The sequence below is a fragment of the Pholis gunnellus genome, assembly GCF_910591455.1.
Source record: "Pholis gunnellus genome assembly, chromosome: 1".
NCBI lineage: Eukaryota > Metazoa > Chordata > Actinopteri > Perciformes > Pholidae > Pholis > Pholis gunnellus.
This window is the reverse complement of record NC_136528.1, coordinates 22,680,933-22,696,918: the sequence shown is the minus strand read 5'-3', so window position 1 is coordinate 22,696,918 and position 15,986 is coordinate 22,680,933. Positions and strand designations below refer to the sequence as shown.

General features: G+C 39.6%; 1 protein-coding gene across 1 annotated transcript in view; it reads right to left on the bottom strand.

The window, feature by feature from the left end:
• The window catches only part of fam189a1 (family with sequence similarity 189 member A1), a gene marked incomplete at both ends in the record, with an annotated part of 77,017 nt that overhangs the window by 6,222 nt on the left and 54,809 nt on the right, over window positions 1-15,986 (bottom strand). The window contains 4 exons of the mRNA XM_079184532.1: window positions 581-741; window positions 3,637-3,744; window positions 8,469-8,600; window positions 10,948-11,058. Of these exons, the coding sequence (XP_079040658.1) occupies window positions 581-741; window positions 3,637-3,744; window positions 8,469-8,600; window positions 10,948-11,058 (512 nt within the window). The remainder of the gene's footprint in view (window positions 1-580; window positions 742-3,636; window positions 3,745-8,468; window positions 8,601-10,947; window positions 11,059-15,986) is intronic.

The window sequence follows — 15,986 nt, the reverse complement described above, 5'->3', positions numbered from 1 at the left end:
CAATCAGTAGCTAATGCTCACTGTAATTAACCTGTTGTTTTTGTTTCACTTAATTTATATAACAAATACTATGATTTTCTGGTTTCCCCTGCACTTTGCATATACTTGATCATTGATAGTAGTTTGGCTGTGCACACGGATTAGGAATGTTTTATCGGATGTCATTAATGTGTTCATTTCCACCACGGGGGACAATACAGCTGCATTGTATTGTTTTATACTATACTGTAATAAGCAGCAGCAATCAAAGTTTTCCACTAAGTAAGGGAAATGATACAGTATCAAGTGTCACTGAACATTTAACAAAGAGTTAAATGATTAGTAAACGTATTTTGGGCAACAAGGCATTTAGACATTTGGAAAGGGGGTTCTGATTTCCAAGTAGACTTTTGTGTTTAATTAGTGTCTTGTAAACTTTAAACGATATCTGTTAGCAAATTACAATTTGTATTGTGTATTCCCTGAAATAATCCCCATATCCCAGAAGATACATTGGCACCATGAGTTTGGGGAGCACTGAGCACTTTGTGTTAGCACTGAGAGAAGATGTGATGTTGATGAGTAGTATTTTGCCTCTCACCTCTGTCCATCCATTGAGGGGGTGCAGGTGTACTCTGGGGGGTAGTATGGTGGTGGGGGAATGGGAGGAATAAACTCATCAAAGTCCAGTGTTTGGTGGAGGATTGTTCCATGGGGGGTCATACAGTCAGCATTTAGAGCTCGCGCTCTGTGCGGCATAAACTGAAACACAGCATAAAAACAACCATTATCAAGCTTTTATCACACAGGATACTGAACTCTTTGTTGTTCATTCATTATCTTAGATCATAATTCATCCAGGGAGACATGGCTGAGCTAACGTCTCTTTACACAGCACTTCTCAGCTGTTAATTCAAGCAGCTATTCACATATGTGCTTGTTGGTCACTGAACAAGCTTCACTGCAGCAAATGCGAGTCAAGTGCCTTGCTCAGGGACACCTCAACAGCAGCTCTGAAAGCGCTGCTCATGTACATTCCACACTCAGACGTTTTTAAGTGGGACAACTTTCCAGTCAGAGACAGTCGGCTTCTCTAATCTCCAAGCTGCCATTGCTGCTATTGAGTTGGCTAAATTTACTGAGCTAAATAAAAGGTTAACAGCTCTTGTTGTAAATGGAAAAGCGAGGCCACTCTAGGGGACAGCTAGAGATAAGACACAACCCTGTATCTTTGACTTATTCTACAGTTTGATTTGTGTAGTTTGAGCTAATTTTCTTCTACTATTCTATCTTTTTTTACTCTTTTTAAAATCCTAAGTTTCTTTTTTTCATTGTCTTTTTATATCGCCTCGTGTCTCTTTGTCTTAAAGCATTTGTAATTGCCTTGATGTTGAAAGGTGCTACACAAATAAACTTTTGTGTTCAGCCCCTTCAATGTATAGCTTTCCTGCTGGCGTGCATGTCTGCTTTGGTGTACTGTCATTTTTTACTTTCATATATTAATGTAATGTCTGCAAGATACATTACAGATGAGCATGAACTCTTATTTATTTAGCATTGCCTTTGACCAACTGTTTCTCTTCCTATGTTTCAATCTTTTCTTTTACATGTTTTATTGATCTTAAGCTTTCATTTGTTTTCATTTCATTTACATCTTCGATTGTTCTTAGCATACCTGTCCTTACTATTTGATGCCTCTTTTGTGTTTTTCATTTGATATCTTGGTTCAATCGTGCAGTCTTTTTTTTTTCTTGTTTCTTCACTTTGTTGTAAACAACTTTGAACTACTACACCCACTGTATGAAAGGTACTAATACCGTTTTGAAATTAAAGTTTATTATTAGTATAAAATAAAACAAACAAAAAAGAACGATCATTACCATTTATAAATTCACCCCACATTTATATCTACAGGTCTCCACAGGTCTTCTTACAGTAAGAAGGTCTGAGAATGAATTGTCCACAGCTTTGATTACATTGAAATTGGGCCACTCAAGCAGGGACCACTGGGAATTAAGTACTTATGTCAACATGAGAATGACGTTTCATTCCATTTTTAACTGCTGTTTGATTCAAAGAAATTTGGATGAATTTATTTTTATCAACTGTCTGTCTCTTCCTAAATAGTCATTGATATAAAAGAGTAGCAGCCTTATCCCTACGATTCTGTCCCAGAATCTAAAAAGTATTCATCTATGTAGTCATCACTGTTCAAACCTGCATTAAGGGATTTGTTTTACCAAAGGGGCTCAGTGGAAACAAGATGCAAACAAAACACTGACATATAGTCACTTTGTAAAGCTGATAAGCTAGCAAACAGTTGTTTATTTACAGGTCCTGCAGTTCGTGGAGCAACAATATTATTCATTTGGAGTCGTGTTTCTGAAACCTGGTGAATGATTAACTCTCCTTCGAGCTCTGCTTTGGTCTCCATCTACTCCTGCGGGGAAATATCTGACTCTTAAGCTGCTGTATGCTCCACTTTGTTTACCAGCTGGTTGCTAACTTTGTCTGTCCGCTGTTTGGCGATGGCCAGGAACTCGAACAAAAGGTTTTATTGGATATTTTTCAACAACAGCAGCTACATGGGCGAGTCTGAGACTACGCTGATGAGAGCAGTGAGAGTGAACCAAAACAGCAAAAATGTGAACCCGAAAACCAAAACAATAAACTGAACGACGCAAACAAATATCTGTAGAGCTGAGAGGAACTCAGAGGAGTGAGGTGATAATTCTCTGCGGGTTCATCAACATGATCGTTAGCTGACCTATCGTTAATGTTAAAACAGCTTTAAAGAAGAAGAAAACATTCCTAATATAAAAATAATCCTTAGTCCTTTGGCCAGGTTTGTTTTATATATATGGATCTTTGTTGACTTGTGACCTGCATGGAGATTCAACTAATGTAATGTCTGTACTTTGTACTCCGAGTTAAACTTCATATATTTTACTAGCTACTATAATAGAGATTACTGCTTATTTCCTGCCACATCACCCCGTTATCAAACCAAGCTTCACTTCCAGTCCGGAGCACCAGTTTTAATATCCAGATTCATTTCAGCAAGCACAAAATTTACAGCATAGTTCATAAAATGTGTAAACGGCTCTTGCATCAAATATCACTGACTGCAAAGCCATTTCATATGTGGTATCGAGTTGGCAATGTTGCTATACCTTTCCAGCTGATGTGTTTAGAGGCATGAAATAACTACTGTTGAGCTTGGCCATGCTAATTTACTTAATGACAGAAAGCAGTAATAGTTTTATTGTTTCACATAAAATGATAAAAAAAGGGTCACACTGAGGACGGTGTACCGTTGAGGAAAAAAACCCTGTGAGATGTTAAGCTGTTTTCTTCCAATCCAACATATTTTTGAGATGCAGGAGGACACTGAGAGAGGTCCTGTATAGCAATTGACCTTCACAGTGTGTATTTCCTGCTTGTATTTTCCAAGCAGGATGATTTCACCAAAAACTCAAACATTCCTATCCACTATCTTAAAACGGATGAAGGTTGGCAAATCGTTCCTGAGCTGCCTGTGTTTATCTAACCTGATGATAGCGATCTCCAGACTGAAAAATGTTTTTTTTTAACAGCAGGGTGGTCACTGAAAAGAAAATAAGGTCAGCTATTGACGCCGTCTTCCATCACACTCACCATCTGAAGCACATCAGTCGAGACCATCTGCATACAGCACATGGCAGTGGCCAGAGCACACACAATGGTGGAGATGACGTTAAGGGCACATACGCTGAACAGCAGCTCCTACAGGAGAGGAGGGGAGAGGAGGAGACTGTTAGAGGAACAAAAGGAAAGGAGGAAGAGTGTGAGAAAAAAGAGAAAGGACAAGGGTACAAGAGAGAAGGTGAGGAGAGGAAGAGAAGACAGTTAAAGATATGAACATTAAAGATGTGTGATATGTTGAATGTAGAACAAAAGGTAAAGACACAAACAGCGTTGACGTAACCAACTTCAAAAAAGCGCAGCACTTCTACAAATAACTGATTTAGTAAGACAACCACACAAAACTAAGACGTTTGCTAATCTGCAATGTTAAGAGATCTATTTTACAATTTCAAAGGTTAAAGACTGATACAAAACATTATGATATCAACCTACATGGAGGCCGAGCATAAAGATTCAACAACATTGAAAACAACCTCATTAACGTCCAAGGTTAAGCACAAACATTGACACATTCACACTCTGGCAATGCAGTGAACAGCAAGGGGACAAACCACAGTATTGAATCTGTCAGCAGAAATAAATGTGCATGCCAGTGAAATACTAGCCCAGCACAGTGAATCAGAGAAAAGACTTGTGACTGAGGCTATTCTTCTAAAAAGTAGAAGATGATCATCTTTAAGTGGCTCCATTTTTAAACCATAATGTGTTTTGTACATCCTAACAAATTAACCTATAATAACTACTGTATGAATTAATTTCCTGCACAGGAACTGTAATACCACCTGCATGGTAATTGGCTCTGGGAATAGCAACTGCCTAGCACATGTTAAAAGTAGAGAGGATGATAGCAGCTTGTACTGGATCTGCAGTCCACTCACATGTAACTCCATGCTTCTTTATTACGTTCACAGGATTCATCTGCCACAATAAACTCATTTACACACTCTCTATAATGGTATTGTCATTATTATTTCACTGTGTAAGACTGTCAACCACTGACAGTGTGGCTGCAACCACAAGCTTAAAGTACACCCACACAGGTGAACAAAAACACCATGATATACAGGTATATATATATTTAAATACAAATATATATATCAAACACAGCTGTCCCAGAATATATATGAATGTAATAACATAATTCCTTAAAGACAAGGACAGGAGGGACTTTCAGCACTGGAATGAAAACTTTACTTCCCCTCTTGTTCTTTGTGGCACATGAATCTCCCGTTACCACACAAAAAGGGTTTTCCAGCCTGTCGCACAGATTATTCACCAGATTCAGGAAACACATAATTAACAGTGACATTACAAAACCCTGACTTGTATTCGGCTTCTGATTAGCTGCAGAGAGGACAGCCGTCTCCCTTGGCTGATATCAGACAGAATTGTCAACTCGTTGTTTCCAGTCCACTCAAACTCGGTGGAGTGGGCAGATTCAAATGTCAAAGGGCTTTTTAAAGGAGGTTCAGGCGAGGTGTCTTTTTGCCAATTAGATCCCTTGACTCGCTTCCACTCCCTTTGACGTTTGTGATATTAAATGGATCAGTTGCCAGCTCTGCAACTGTTTTTTAAACATGTTTGATATCCAGTAGCTAGTTGCCAAATATCAAGTCTGTGTGAAGTTAAAGCGGAGATGATGCCAGTTGGAACCAGCAACGTTGAAGTTGTGCAGTGCCAACTATAAAATAGAACTAATACATGTTTGCCTTGGAAGCTAACAGTTTTGGAGCCTTTTTTGCGTTGGAGGGAAATCTGGAGAACTAAGCACAAGTCTGTTTCACATTTAAAACTCAAACCCAAATCGTGAATCTGAATCTGAATCATGAAAGCAGTTGGTGTGGTATGCTGGTATGGTCATGTATTCAAGACAACTAATATTACCCTCACGCATGAGTGGCACCTGGGAAGTGACACCTGCTGCCTTGTCTGACCACAACCTTATAGTGACAGATTGTATAGCACTCTGAGTCTAACAGGGGACTTGATTGGGTTTTCACATCACTGATTCTCAACTGTTGTCTCACGAACCATGAACGTCTTGACCAGACACAAACTACACACGTCTCCACTATAGCTGCTCCCTCTAAAGTAGGACAGGCTTGCAGCAGCATAGTGCAGCAGCCCCCTGCTTTTCTCCAGCCAACATGGAGTTTCAGTTGACAGTCTCCGCTGACCTCCGCCGTCTTTGGAATCCCCAAGCAGCACTTTACAGGATCTGGCAGAAAACCCAGCAGTCCCCTCACAAAGCCATACAGCAGTTTTCAGGGAGGTCAGTCCGTTGGCATTGGCCTTCAGATATTTTCTAACCTCCAATGACAGCAAGCAGCAGATGTTGTAGGTCTTGGATGCCACTTCTTATAAACTACTAAATGCACAGACTTCGTAGTGAAGTCTTAATTGGAAATAGGTGCAGAAAATGCAATGAACATTACAGGCAACAGTCGTCTAAAAGCAAGGCTCTAGGTGAGTTTTTTGTCCAGTGTGTATCCCTGCAGGGAGGGGTGATGGTTTATTACAGTAAATGTAGTTTTTTATGACAGCTTCATTTGAGCTATTTTTGTTTTGGTAATATATCTGCAGTGTAGATGTGAGCCGGTGCATTTCTGTGATTTCCCTTGTGACCGCAATGTACATAATGACATAATAAATCCTGCCAGGCAAATAAATGTAACACCTCTTAAGAAAGTGTTTAACATGCCTGCTCAACAGATATTTAACCTCTAGAAGATACCTTGCCTCAAGCCAAACAGGTTAGTGAGTTATACGGCAAGGTTACACATCCGCCCCCTTACAGGAAATCACAAATTATCTCAATACCCCCTCCCACTGACGGTTTACGGCCCCAGGCAGTGTAATGAAAAGAAAAACGGAATGGAAATGAAATGTGTCTGCAAAGAGTGAATGACACATTTTCTCAGCAAAATGAATAGTGCTGCTGAAACAAAACTTTTAAACAGAAAGAAAGATGCTGCTGAGAAATGACTGAATAATAAACTTAGGGTGGTTTAATAGGCTACTCAGTCTACCTGCTGTGATAATTCAGTACTCTCGTAATGTAATTTAGTGACAGAGGAACTATATGGCAACTGAACCATGAGTTCATTAGGATCAGCGAGCCATTTGAAATGGCCGAGGACTCAGGGGACTCGGGCATGACAGCTTCCTCCTAGACATAATTCAACACATCTGACTACTTTGGCACTTAATAATGGCACCGATTCCCATATCTCTTTTAACGAGCTATGATCAAAATGACAAATGTGCTTGATCTTTCCTCTTTTCAGAAGCATGCTTCATCCTATGAAGTCTTTTATTTGGTTATCAATGTTTTATAATCAATCAGAGTAATAAAATGAATGGATATGATTGTCGTTATCCAATAAAGACACAGTAACACATACTGTATGTCATTCCTGCAGACACTGAGTCAGGATAAATCTACAGAGATCGTGCACTCGCAAACTACCGCCAGATCAGGCTGGATACACATTGCATACTAAGAGGTCTGCATCTCGGGGAAAGACAAATGCTGTTGCCATTCTCCATTTCCTGCCCAATTAATCTGAGACTGAACACTCGCAGTGTTTTGTATTTTACGTCATTCGGCTGTTCTCACATGGGATACGTTATAAAGAGAGAGAGAGGAAACTTGGAGACATCAGTTTAGACTTGATGATTCTAGCAATTGAAAGATAATTATTTTCGAACGACTACAGACTGTATTTAATAGTATCATGCTGATTAGAGAAGGAACCAGAGTGGTAGAGTCTGTGGCCATGCTAGTGGCTCTGTGAGGCTGGACTTAGGCATATCAGTGCACATCACAACTATTCTAACATGCTGATGATCATATCAATTACTGTACACCTGTCTACCACAAAATATATCATTTATTTTACATAAGTTATAGATTATCTCTATATTTTAACTCATTTTTCTTTTTATACATATTTATGGAGCATTGTTGGACGGAGCCTGAGATCTGGTCATGGTAGTGCTAGAGGGAAAGTCAAAGGATCACCAAAGACAGCACACTTCAGCATCTTGGGACCATGAATGTCTGTACATAAAAAACTGTTGTTTCAGATATTTCAGTCTGGACCAAAGTGGTGGACCGACTCACTGACATCCCTCGAGCTTACGAGTAAAAAAGAAAAAGAAAAGGGAAATCTTGAACTGTAACGTCTGCACATGAAATTAAAGTGGCTTGAATTCATGCTCAAATCCATTTGTTTCCACACACGTTCATCTCTGGAATGCAAATAACAAAAGAGTACATAAATAAATAAATAGATGAAATTCATTTTTCTGGAAGTCAGATTCACACAATGTGGTTTGCTAATTGAATACAACTGATTTCTTTGAGTTGTCTCTCAGTCTGGCCACACAAATGGATTTCAAACAGTCACTTGCAATGGGGACATCACTTAGTGCGGTTAAAGCCAGCCATGATGGCAGCATGAAAACCAGGCAGCATGAATCAACATCTACCATTCTTGACGAGTGCAACAGAAAATGTTGTACAGCAATGAAATATTGCTAAGATGTCAAAAGCAAGAGAATACATCTCCACTGTTTTATTTGAATTGTAAATAACACACCGAGAGTCAGTACAGTACATATGGTACAACGTGTCGTTATCATGGCTACCAGCAGTTGCCAACAGTTACATCCTTCTGTTCTTCTAAGTTCCCTGCAATCTGAACACAGTCTATCTCGTATAGATGGAGTTTTGCATGGGAAAACAACATTGTCTCTCACCATCAGCACATTAAAATCACATGCTGGCTCACACCCACCTTGAGACGTAGGCGAATGGTGTTGCAGTCCCTCAGTGGATTCAGTTTCAGCGTCTCTCCCAGGTTGTTGCAGCTCGTACTCTGGTGCTGCAGCTCGCAGCACACACACACTCCATCGCTGTCAAACTTGAGCTGGGGGTGAGGAGGGGAGAACACACATCCACACTCATGCATGCACGCCACGTACACAAAAACACACACACAGACACAGACACACACACACACACACACACACACACACACACACACACACACACACACAAGCACACGCACAAAAACATGCACTGATCAGACCTGAGCTTGGTGTGTAGTGGTGATGTAGTTCATGCTGGGATTACTTCTGACATAAACACACTGTGAAAACAGTCCAAAAGATAAACTAAACAGACACAAGATACTGAATATGATTCTGTATTGTCATTGAGAAAGGCCGCTGCACATGGCTGATCAGAAGTGCACAACAAAAGAAGAGAGGCTGTGAGATATGTGGAGCTACCCAGGGAGGGACGGAGGTAGAGCGTACCTCTGCTATGTGTCCCAGATTGAGAGAAACAGGACATGAACCCAACGAGGATGGGTTAATTACATTGGGGAGAGGAGATGAGGAACGTTAGCATTTCAGACATGACTAGGGGAGGATCTCTGGGGAGCCACATGAATCAGTGAAGTTGGTCTACTCGGCTGGTCCCACTTTCGCAAGCAGAAAAGCTGCTTCTAATGTGTAAGTGGTTGGGGTTAGTGGGTTGGGTGCTGGATGAATCACAAGAGGCTTCTTCAGTCATGAAAAAACATAGGAGATCCTGGCGCTACAAATTCAGCTTTAAAAAATCTGCTTAGCATCTCATTATGAAAATGTGAAGACTGAGTGTTCTGTGTCCAACTACTTCTGATCCCCAGCTGCAAGGAGTAAAAGCTCAATACACTTATTTTGAAGTGTGCCATCCTGTTTTCCATGTGTTAACACAGCTGTGCCAGAGTGCAGAGAGCATGTATCCAACTGCTGGAAAGCGCTTGTAAAAAAGTCTTTCAATTTTACACAGGTGAGATCGGCTCAGCTTGTGAAAACAGTTGTATGATGTATTGTGTGGCTGCGGAGGAGCTCCAGCACATCTGATGTCATCAGGGATTATCTTCACTTTGACTCGGAGACTAAAAAAGTGTAACAGAAAGCCTGCTTTTCAAATTGGGGTTATGGAGTTTGAAATGCAGGGGCATTTACAAGGAAACAGACGACAAAAATACCCTATTGATGGCTGTTGGGAAGGGAAGGATCAGGTGTTTTTTGAGAATCTAGTGACTAACATATATGGACTCAATCACTGGAGATGTGACATGATGCCACTGAACCTCAAAAAACATGCCGGCATCGCCCACCATTACTCAAAGATTAAAATGTTGTTCAGTGGTACAACGTGGGGAAGTTGCAAAAGGTTCAACCTTATGTAAATGCATCTGACACGTTCACGCTTCTTTTTATAACCCCGTGAAACTGAAGCATATAGTTGTTTTCAAGTCCATTCAACCACGTAAAAGTACTTCAACCTAAGGGTCGGGTTAAGCTAGAAGAAAAAAAAAAAAAGTGTTTATAGTGGTTCCAAACAGCCATACTTGAAGGGTGGGCTGAAAGCTGTTTGCTTATCGAACAAGCTCTTGAATTGGAGTATTCTGGTCCCTTTAATGTATCTGTATGACTTAAAGTCAGGAATCGGTGTCTACTGCTTTGATTCTGACCACGTCTCTCTTTGAGTCGCTACAATACTCTTTCAAAGTTGTTTATCTGTATTTGAGCTATTTTACATTCTGACAAAGATGGATGTGATAATCACCAGCCATTAGTCATTAACAGACAAATAGTTCAGTTTACTTTTGATATTGACTCAGAGCTGCAGCCTGCTCAGAGCAGAAGTGCCGCCTGTCAGTCTGCCATGTGCCAACATTCATGAATTTAAATCTTGACTCACAAGCAGACAACAACGAACACATGTCTATTACGCAACAACAACACAATACAAGTATTGCACCAATCGTTCACATTTATCTACAGGCTTATAGTCCCTGCATGTGTTTGTGATGAAGGTATAAATGAGGCTACTGAGAAACGCCATTAATTCGCATGTCAGTGGTATTGTACTTATTTTAGCTTTTCCATGTCGTCATTGTAAATGAGAACTGGTTCTCAATTGACTTGGTTAAATAAAAGTAAAATAAAAAAATATGTTTTTTATGAAAATTATAACATTAAATAATATTTAGAATTTCTTATTTTGTTGTTATAAATGTAACACTTGAAAGAGTATGTTGACCTGTTTCCATCTATCATTGTGTGATGGTCTGTGTGCATTCTTACTAAGAAGAAGGGGTTTGATTTGTTATGCTTTAATCAATCAGGTTCTGACATTTGATTAAATAAAATGTATATATATATATATATATATATATATATACACATTTTCTTTAGTTAAAGTCCAGTGGGTCTCACCAGCTGACACTCCTCCAGAGAGTTGACCAGCTGAGCGTTCTGGCAGGACAGGATGGAGCCCGCCAGGTTGAGCATTACACACACAGCTGACAGCAGCATGAAGAATGTGATCTGTGACAGAGAAAGAAATAGAGAAAAAAAGACAACATATTGTCAAAATGTTGCTGCTTACGAACACTGATTCGACACTTATATCTTCCCAATATTGTGTTCAAAAAGCAGCTGTAATTGCAGAGGCGCAGTGTACTTTGCCAATCACTCGTCGTCACTCAGTGATTTCATCAGATAACCGAAGTGGAAATTAGCGCTGAAAAACCTGTTTGTCCTCAGACCTCACGAGTCTGACTGTGAGAGCAATTCCAATCACAGAAAAGGTTTTCACCAAATTACATAACAAACAACTTATTGTCAGATTAAAATTCCCGACCCACAGCGAGCTATTTCTATCTTTATCGACAACTGAACAATGTTGGAGCTAACGTCTTGCATTCAAAACACAAACACATATGCACACACGCTAACAGAGCTTATATTTCTCTACGCTTTAAGCGGATACAGTTGGCAGTTTAGGGCCAATGTACTTTCACACCAAAGGTTTTCCCCTCTCTTCCTCAGGGTAAAGCCTTCTTTTTATTTCCAGGCTAACAGCCCCGTGGATATCAATCCTGTTAGAATAAATATGGCTACCATTTCTGATACTTTAAATTACAGGTCAAGCACAACGGAAAATAGTTTTAAAATTGACAACAGACAAGTCTGTCCAGGAAATTGGAAACCAGGTGCCAGCGTTTTCTGAACATTTTCACGGGTTCATAATTGATGAATTTAATTAAAAATCACAATAGCCTATTTTCAAAGCTTGTGTTGGTGGAGGACATAAAGGGCACTAGCAGGAGGAGTTTGGAGGCTATAAAGGTTATTGACAACACACATACACAGATGGAGAGGAGGAGAGAGGGACCAGGGGCGGAGAAGGGAAGGAACTGGAGGTGGCATGTAATAAACAGATGGAGCGATAAGTTTAAGTGCTTTTCACCCTGGCAGAAAATTGAAAGATTGAGAGGCTGATGGGCGAGCACGAGGAGCACTTCTTTGGATGGAAAATCAGGAAAAGAGTGACGGTGAATTAAAACAAAGTTAAAACAAAAGGAACAGTGCAATGATTAATAGACAGTGAGAGAGAAGAAGAAGAGGAGACAGGAAGAGAACAAGGCTCTGTAGTCCCGTGGTTCATTGGTGGTGATGATGTGTAGATGTGAATAATTAGCATTTCATTTGAATGTGATATCAGATGTCTGGTTCTCTGGTTGATCAGCTGCACGAGAATGTAATCAAGTCTCTGGGAAGCAAAATCAAAAGCATGACCCGCCCACTTACCCTACTCTTTATCTGATTGGAGAGTATAAGTTGTATATATACTGTATGTGTAACATCATGTTATGTATGCATTGCATATTATATTTATACATATATATATATTAACTACAATAAAGGACGCACAGCCGGGCTCTGATAATAACACACAGAGGGAGACTGACTTCATTCTCTGCTGAAGTCGACATTACTCCACATATCTTTACATAGCAAATAGTTGTTTGCTGCTATATTAATGCTCTGAATATTTAATTTGGCATAAGGCTTTGAGGATATTTCTGACTATACACATACATACATGTAAAATGTACAGCTGAACATAATTATAAAACACCAGAGCAAATGTTGACTGATGGCAAACATGAAAAAGGTTTTGCTACACACACCAACATTACCTAATCACTTCTGTCAAGTGCATTTTGTTTGCATATGAAAACAAAAACACAAGGGCTTGTGGGGAATATTGTACATTGCCACCTTGACAGAACATTGACATTCATTTTATTGATGCTGCTGTAAGTATCAGATATGACGGATTTATGTACACTGTGATAAAGTTTGGAAGAACTGAGGTTTCTCACCCAGACTGATGGGATATACCAGTGGAACAAGCTAACAGAGATGGGCCATGTACATTATGAACTGTTTCTTTTCATTCTTAGGGATGAATGTTTTTGAAACTCCCTGGGATTTGTGAAAAGCAGAAATATCACAAATGCAAGAATGTTTCTACATTTTCAAATGTTCTTCTGGTAACTTTTTTTATTTTTAAGCAGGATACAAGAAGAAAATCTGAGTGCTCTTCATTGTGAACTTTAGCTTTGTATTGCAGAGGAACACTGTTACCGCTGGTTCTATAGTATCCAGACGGACAGACTTTTGTCATGATGTCCAGACTGGCTCTATGTCGTTGATTACCGGGTGTGACAGTAATAGTTAACTTTATCAAAATGCTGCTCTGCAGAAAGCATCTTCATTAGTTCACATGGGAGTGGAGGAGTATTTAACTTGAATGGTGCCATTACAATAACGTTCACAAAGAGGATTTTAAAAATGCACAAACCAGTGAGAGGAAAAAGCTATCTCTGACACACAGGCCATTAGTTGTATTTCAATGAAACCTCTCGGGGTTTGCATTGTTGCCAGCTGAGCCAGTCGGATGAAATGCTGCACCTCAAACAATAACCGGCTGCAATTTCAACTGGGGAGAAAACAATCCCTCTTTATCGAAGCTCCAGTGACTGTGGGGGTGAACTGCCATAATATCACGCCGCTTTAAAATAATAATTCGTTTTTTGTTTTGTTTTGTTGCATAATTCTCTTAGAAATCTGTGTCAGATGTTCCGATCAGTCTTTATTTAAATCTGCAGCAACGAGAAAAAACACACAACCACAAGACAACAAAGTGATGCTACCACCCCCCTGATAATTCACACACTGGCTGAATTGTGCGTTTCTATGAAACAATGGTGAAAAAGTCCCACATGAAATCCTTTTGATATCCAAACAGTCCTCTCCAGGCCTGCGTGACCCAGGTGTCACCTGTGCGTCCCCCACGGTGTCTCTCTGCTGAGCCGACTGTCACGCCTGGCCCCACACCAATGCCTTCTCATTACCATGTAGGATCACATAGCACCATTTAGCAACTAGTCATTAATTACTGCTGCGCTGCCCTCTGCATGTCAAAGAGGTAAACACACACACACACACACAAAGCTACGCACGCGCCACTCGGTCGCTGTAACAGCCGAGGCAGATTTACACTGCGTGTCATCTCACATCGTTTAGCGCTCACTGCGGAGGACAATACACCACAATATAATCACCATTCATCTCCATGACACACACTCATAGATTACGATATAAGACCCATGGTTCAGGTGTATCACTGTAATTCTCCATAACCGTCAGTGAGGTGAAATCATTTGGCTTTAGCTTTGCCTCTTTCTATCCTTCATCCAGCTGCAGTAGTTTTTCAAACTGCAGAGGTAAGGAATGGCGTTTTAGATGGAGCATATATGTAGTAAAAAAAACAAAGTAGACTGTTTAGAGTTGTGTTCTTGTGTACACTGGAGAGGTGTAGTTAGGTAAGCTGTATCTAAAGGGGTATAATCTTAAAGGTACCTTGTGGAGTTTTTTAGGGCTGCCTCCTCTTAGTTGATTAGTGGTTATTTATGCTTTTTTCATGGTGAATTACATATTTCCAAGAAACTTATGAGCACATCTCTGGTACACACAAAATTGAAAGTGGTGCTTTTTTTAGATTTTTTTGTGGAGACACACAGCAAAGTGTCAACAAAAACAGGGAAGAATAAGACTGCTAGTCAATAATAATAATGCATGATAACAATGCAGGATTTTAAATACTTGGTACATTTTGTATTAAAAAGAAACTGGATTCAATTGTTGTATCTCAAGGATTGACAAAATGGGTTTTGGCAACACTGAATGTAACCCAAAACTTTTTTTATCGACAAAAAAGTTCTACATTTTGGGAAATAGGCTTAATTGCTCTCTGGCGGAGAGTTAAATAAGAGGATTCATGTCACTTTATCTGTTAAATATCAGGCCAGCAGGTAAACTGATGTTTTTACATTTGGTTAATTGTAAACAAACAAATGATGTGAGGTGGATTTTGTATTCTTAGCTGTTTCCAGTCTTTCTGTTGAGCTAAGTTAACAGCCTGCAGGCTGTAGCCTTATATTCTACAGGATGGATGGACAGGAGAGTGGTATCAATCTTCTAATCCAACTGCTATCCAAAATGTTGTTCTTGTGTGGAGTTTGAATGGATTTGGGAAATCTCTGTAAATCAATGTCAATTTAACAAATAATACAAACTGTAAACATTTATATTCTTTCCCTTGTAAAGCTCTCCTCATCTATCAGCCACCAACAACAACAAAAAACCAAGCTCATTCATCATCACCTCTGTTTATTTGAAGACACACAAATCAGAGATAAGATAAGCATCTCAGTGGGAAACTGGACTGATGGAGCAGCAAACAATAATACACTTTCATTGTTTCATTATAAGCCAACTATTATAAGAACAGAGGAAAGTTTGGGCTCATATATTATCAACTGACAATTTCAGCAGTATTTTAAGCAGCAATGTATGAATATTTCATTATTGGAGTATATGCCCCGAAGCTTACACTTATATGCACAAAACTTCCATGTATATGAATAATAGGTTATAATAGGACATCATAGACATTCCATGTATATCTACGTACACGCACAGGTACAGAATGTGCAGATTAGGCCATGTGCATCACTAACGCTTCAAGCTATTAAACACACATGTGGCACAAATCTGATAATATGCAAAGTGCAATTTCTTCTGCTAATACTATTATGACTGAAACATTCAGTAAAATACAGACGCATAAAAATAACCTTGTGCATAATGACCTTCACATGTTCTAGTTCTACAGATTATCATGCATGCGCTGCATCTCTAACATGCGTGACAACCTCAGGAAATCTATCTGTTAACTTAATGTCAGTGCCATAGTACCTACCTCCTAATATCAGCAACAAATGAATGTATTCTTACCTGAATGGAGGATCTAAGGATAAAATGAGTTGTATGTTGTACATATTATAATGTTCTTTGAGACAAACTTGTGACTTGGGGCTTTATTGTTTGCTTGTTGCTGC